The sequence below is a fragment of the Momordica charantia genome (assembly GCF_013281855.1).
Source record: "Momordica charantia cultivar OHB3-1 chromosome 5 unlocalized genomic scaffold, Mcharantia_2.0 BLBB01000005.1, whole genome shotgun sequence".
Classification (NCBI taxonomy): domain Eukaryota; kingdom Viridiplantae; phylum Streptophyta; class Magnoliopsida; order Cucurbitales; family Cucurbitaceae; genus Momordica; species Momordica charantia.
The window spans coordinates 1,987,157-1,993,551 of NW_028275163.1; the positions used below are offsets into that span (position 1 = coordinate 1,987,157).

A 6,395-nucleotide genomic window follows, 5' to 3' on the forward strand; every position below is an offset into this window, starting at 1 on the left:
CAATACTTGTAGAAGATCACAAAATAAAACCGATGCCACAAACAAGTTACGATGATGAAGGTCAAGCTGAACACTCATTTCCACTCTACTTACCCACGAAATATTTAGCATGTGATCATACTCCTCCCCCTCCATCAACACCCTCAATATCCACCCTTAGTTTTTTCACACAGTGGTGAAGACGATGGGTTGCGAAAGAGAGTACAATATATCAACTAACTTGTAGATTGTCAACACTATGGTAACCTTAACAAGAAAACCAACAAGGACTACCTCATCCCAAATATTTCCCTGCACACCTGACAATATTATTTTGACACTAAATTGAGTACATAAGGTGTTTTGATATCGTACCAATCCTTGTTAAAAACGAACGATATACGATTACGATTGATTCATAACTAAATGCTAAACACGATCTGAATGGAAAATTACACGTGATTTATAATATTAATTAACGTTATACACAAATGGGGGACACGATCTTGGTGTCTTAAATATATGATTTCAATATCAAACAAATACTTGAAATAAATTGTCAAAGGGGCCATCTAATATGGATACAATTCTATACAGCTCAACTGCTCCTCTCGTTTCCAATATTTGATGAATCAGTGCACCCAAAAATGACCCCTACGATGCCAATCGCCATATATGATGTGTAATTCAAAGTAGGTTATTAACTCCCAATTTATCTCCCCTACATTTTTATTGATAATTAGAAGTTCAGAGTTTACGACTTACCGTTAAAAGTTTTCAGTCACGGTCGAGACATGGTAGGCTCTACTTATTCACCCCAATAATATGACTGAGATTTTGATTTGAATTTAGGAAGAAAGAAGAAAGATATTAATTTATGATTGAGAAGAATAACATTGCTACAACTCATGTGACTCGTAAGCTTCTCCTGTATAAATTATTTTTTAATGCATGACTTATCTATAAACTAATTTGTTAAACATATAAAAATTATATGGACTAATTTAAGCCCGAGCTAAGAGACCAATTAAACTTTGGCCCATTCAGTTAAACTCATAGATTAGACTATGGGCCTAAGTCTTAGTGATTGGGTCAGCCCAAACAATGTTTGAAGTCCATATGACTTGAGCTTGAGCCGAGCTCGAGCTTTTTCTTATTTGGACAGATCGATCCAATGATGAGGGTGAGGTATGGGTAAGAACTAAAAGGAAAATAGTCATAGCAAAATTTTAGATCATGAATTCAAGAAACATTTTCAAATACAAGAGGATTTCAACCTTTTAACTTTGAGATAAGTTCCTTTAACTTCGAGATAAGTTCCTTTAACTTCGAGATAAGTTATATATCTTTACCGTAGATATATTTGCTTCAGCCACCGAAGGCAAACATTATCTTATCCCAAAATTCCTCCACAGTACTTACACAAAATCAAAAGTTTAAAAATCTATGAAAAATTACATTTTTGTTTATTAGTTCGTTCCTATCATAGGATAATATTTTCACGCAACTTTGAAATTTGTTATCATATATATTTTACATTATAAATCAAAGTATGCCCCAAAAAAATTAAATAAGTTAACCATGGCAGACAACTAAATATATTCATTTAATGAAGTAATTAACAAAAATAACTAAATAAAAGCAATAATCCAAAATTTTAAAACATAATCAATTCTTTTTCTTTTTTAAAATTTACAGACCAAACCAACACAATCATCAATAATACATTCCTAAATTAATAATATTTTTTTAGTACAAACCTAAATTAATAATTCAAACAATACCATTCCAAAGGAAGAAAATAACTTACACTGTAAATTGAATACTCCTATGAAGCCTAACAATTTTTTAGATTCCTTTTGTAGAAGAGATGGAAAAGAAAATTCTAATTTCTTGATGAGAGACGAGTTTATTGGAATGAAATTCGTTCTTGTTTTTTTCTCAGGAAGAACAAATCAGCGATGATTAACAAAACAATAGATACAGCACTAACCAGAGACAGAGATTCAGAGGCCGGAGGTGAAGGGGACGCCGGTGTTCGGCAACCACGAGCCGCCGGCAATGAAATTCCCGACGGTGAATTTAGAAGCCTCCGCCGCGCTGGTAATCACATGGTAACCCTTCCATTTCACTCGATTAGCCGTCGAAGATCCCGGTCCGGTATTCGAATACTCGCCGTAATAGAGCGTATTTAGGGCAAAATTACCGCTCCACTCCATCCATCCGGCCGGATTTATGAATCCTCCGATGTTCGATTTCATGAAAACGGTGCGCGAGTACTGGCGCCACGGCCGCCCTAGGTAGGCCTTGACGCCGCTGAGGCCGCCGGCGGAGGTGACTCTGCAATTGTGGATCGAGATTCCGGTGTTCTGATTCGGATCGCTCCGGCCTTGGGCGGTGAGAGTAATGGTCTTGTTAGGAGGATCGCGAGCGATTATGTTGGAATCTTGGATCACGACGGCGGCGTTTCCGAAGATGAAATCGACGGTGCCGTAAATGTCGCATTGCTTGTAAAATTGGCGCTCCGCGTAGACGTAGAGAGTGTCCTGAAAGCCTTCGAATCCGCAGCGGTAGAAGACGGAGAGATCGGAGCCGGACCGGAGCGCCACCGCCTGGTGGTTCTTCGCTCCGGCGGTGTTTCTGAAGGTAATGTCACGGGCGATGAATCCGTCTCCATCGACAGCTAAAATCAACCGACATCCAATTAACACCAATAATACTCATAAATCGCAATCAATTTTCCCTTTTTTCTTTTTCTTTTTTTTTCCATTACTAAATTCAAAATATTTTATTTAAATAGGCAATTACTTAAAAAAAAAAAGTATAAAAAGGCAGTTATATCTTTAAATATAACGGAGGATTTAAAATTTACAAAAATAACATAATTCAACAAATTTAATGATAAAGTGTCAATCAAATATAGTGGGATTGAATCTTGTACTAAAAAAAATTTAATGATAAAGTTAAATATATTAAGAAGAGTCAAATTTATGCTATATATTTGTATGAAAAGAAAAGTGATATATTTTAAAATATATAGTAAAAAATCTCTTTTTTTGTTTTTAAATTGTTGAAGTTGTAAATATATTATTTTAGTCCCTCAATTTTACATGAAATTACTAATTTGAAAAGTATAACACAGAAAGTTTTAAAGTAATATATATATATATATAACAAAAAACAATGCCATTATTCAATATATCTTTAAAAGCCAGTTTCCACACATCACACTCATATACATAAAATTTCATAGAAACCAATTGAATATTATTGAATTAATTTAATTATGGTCACTTTTTGCCTTAGAGGCTAAACTCAACTAATTGATAGATTCTATTGCTACACTATTAAATTATTTTTTTTAATTTATAGTAACAAAAAGTAGACACTTTGGTCCCATTAATTACACACCAACCAACCAAGCTTCTTTATCTTTGTCATATCATAAACTATCAAGCAAAATGCCACATCAACAAATATTTCTATAAATATTTTGTTTGTATCCATTTTAAATTTCTATAAAATCCCAAACCATATATTAGGAAATCCATTATGACTTAATTTATATTTCAACAAATTTTTTAACTTCACCGGTATAATTAATGATTTACTGTATTAATTAATCTATTAATGGAGTAAAAAGAACCCCATATTTATCATCAATCATTAACTAGGGTTGAAATTAATAAATTAAAGTATTGGGAGAAGATATAGAGATGAAATTCAAACACGAAATTTTAAGTGAAAAATAATAATGACTTGATTAATTAGTCTTGAAAACGTAGAATTATAGGCTTTGGTAAAGAATAATTCAACTCTATTATCAGGTAAATTTAGTCAGAATAATTTACCAATTTACTCAAAGTATTTACTGTTGAATTTTTATTGGTCATGAATTAACGTTAAATCGAAATAAATAATCCATAAACTCAGTTTGAATTCCTCCATAGACTAATGGATAAAGTCAACTTATGTGACCTCATCAAGGGCATTAGGTACATTTAACCTCTTTTTTTACAAAAAAAATTAAATTATCTAAAATATATTCTTATCAATTAAAATTTGATAGTAAATACAAAATCTAATAGGTACGTGTTTTTCTTTCCACTAAATTAGCTAAAATCGACACGTTATGACACGAGCTGATGACAACCATGCAGCACATGTAAGTTTATCATAATTTTAACTTGCATCATATGTTACGATATGAATAAATGTATAAAGCTCTCGGACGTCGCTACATATGTCACTTTCAACAACGTTATTATTTTTCATTGATACCAATCTCTTATAAGACACTTAAAATTTACATTTTAACACCTAGAAAAGTTATTCTTGTGCTGTCATATAGATATTAATACCTATTTATTAAATTAGTTTTTTTAAAAAATCTTAGTTATATTGAAAATAATTATATAATTTTAAGTAGTAATAAAAAGTGAAATAAAAAATAAATAAAAAGCAGAGAGAGAGAGAATTACCAACGGTGGCTGATCTAAAAGTGGTGGAGCCGCCGCCGACACTTCTGCTTCCGGTGATGACAGTTTTTCCGATTCCGTCGCCGACCAACATAACATTCTTCGCCTTGATCTCCACATTCTCACTATAAACCCCCGCCTTCACATATATCACAAATCTCCCGCCACCCTTCGCCGCCGCCACCGCCGCCGCCACCGTCTGAAAGTCCCCGGACCCATCCTTCGCCACCACCACGTCAGCATTCCCCGCCGGCGAGCCGGACTGCAGCAGCTTCCGGTCCCCGGGGCTGACCCAGACCGGGAACCCATCGACCCGGCTCGGCGGGCCGAACCCGTCCGGCGACGGCGGTCCATTTACCGACAACCCGTCGCTGATCAACTTGGAGACGTTATTCGCCGTCAAGGGATAGCCGGAGGCGGAAACCCCGAGCTCGTCGAAGCCGGTGCGGCAGGTCTCGAGGGCGGTGAGGGCGGCGCTGAGCCAGGTCTGGGCGTCGGACCGGGAGCAGCGGTCGGCAGTCCGGTTGAGCCGTGAGATTATTTGGTCGTAGAGGTAAACGCAGTCGGCCCAAGCGGATTTCTCGCGGGAGTTGCGGCACTTTGGCCCGAGGGAAATGGCGTCTTTGTGGGCCGAAACGGCAGTGGAGAGCGCCGTTTCGACGAGGATTTTGAGGAAATGGGATTTATCGGTGATCGGAGAATTGTTTGAAGTGGCGGCTTTGGTTCGGAGAAAGTGCTCGCATGGCGCCGGATACGGCGTTTGGCTGCACCATGATTTTATTTCTTTCTCTGAGTAACCAAAAATGGCGCTTGGAAAAACAAGAACAACAACAAGAGCAACAACTGAAAGGCTTTGTCGAATTTTAATTGTTGCCATTTTTCTTTTTCTTTTTTTTTTTTGGGTTCTTGAGGAGATGTGGGATTTTTGTGGAGCTTGAGTTCTCATTTTATAGGGAAGAAAGATGGGGGAGAGATGAGATACTTACGAGTTACGAGAGTTCGAGCTCAATTTTGTTTCGGACTGTCTTTTTAGGTTGATATTTTGAGTGATGCAAAAGAAAATTGCAAAGAATAATTTTTTTCTTAGAAAATAATGAATCATAAAAAATTGATGGGCGATTACCGGTTAGTATCGGGGAGAATAGATGCTTTCACTAGTTATCACTTAATATTTTTCGTGATCCATTCAAATTTAATATATCTTTAGTTTTTTTAAATTAGAAAAAATATATATATTTTTTCTGTATTTGCAATCAAGGATGAATGCTATATGTAAGTACTTAATTTCCCTTTTTTCCTTGTTTCTCTTTTTGTTTAAATTCTATTTTTGTTTGTGTGAACTTTTGAGTTTGTCTTATTTATAAAATATTTAGAAGGTTTAAAGATTAAAATAAAATGTATCTTTATCCTTAAAAAAAAAATATATATATATATATAATATACCTTATCACTTTAAAATTTTGAAGGCCGAAATGACACCAAATTAAAAATTGAAGAGAATCAGAATATCGTTTAAATTTTATTTCATGATTTTACTATCACTTTCGTATATTGTTAAAACAATTCGTTAGAAACATTAAATTTCTATTTTTAAAAATTTGAATATCAATTATCATGTCTTCCGCATCATAAATCAGTCTTACAATATTCTTCCATATTATTACCGGTAAATATATATATAATTTTTTTTCCTTTTCTTCTTTTGACTTCTTACTAAAATGATGTATTTTAATTTTAGTCTATAGATTGCCATAAGTTTTGTACTCATCCATGAATTTTAAACAAAAATACATTTAAATTCAACCGTTAGTGTACTAAAAAAAAATCAACGGTATGATATGGCATCAAAACATTAAAATATTTATTTATTAAATCTACTGCAAATTTACAAATATTTATCTACTTATCAGATAAATTAACAAAATAGTAAATCTATGT

General features: G+C 34.5%; 1 protein-coding gene across 1 annotated transcript; it reads right to left on the reverse strand.

Annotated features, from left to right (window-relative positions):
- Positions 1 to 1,695: 1,695 nt before the first annotated feature.
- On the reverse strand, positions 1,696 to 5,432 carry LOC111016139 (Plant invertase/pectin methylesterase inhibitor superfamily). Its single transcript, XM_022291444.2, has 2 exons — positions 4,461 to 5,432; positions 1,696 to 2,662 (listed from the first exon to the last, which is right to left on the reverse strand). The coding sequence occupies exons 1-2, from the start codon at positions 5,401 to 5,403 to the stop codon at positions 1,986 to 1,988; spliced, it is 1,620 nt and encodes a 539-aa protein (XP_022147136.1). The 5' UTR covers positions 5,404 to 5,432; the 3' UTR covers positions 1,696 to 1,985.
- Between the last annotated feature and the right edge of the window lie 963 nt (positions 5,433 to 6,395).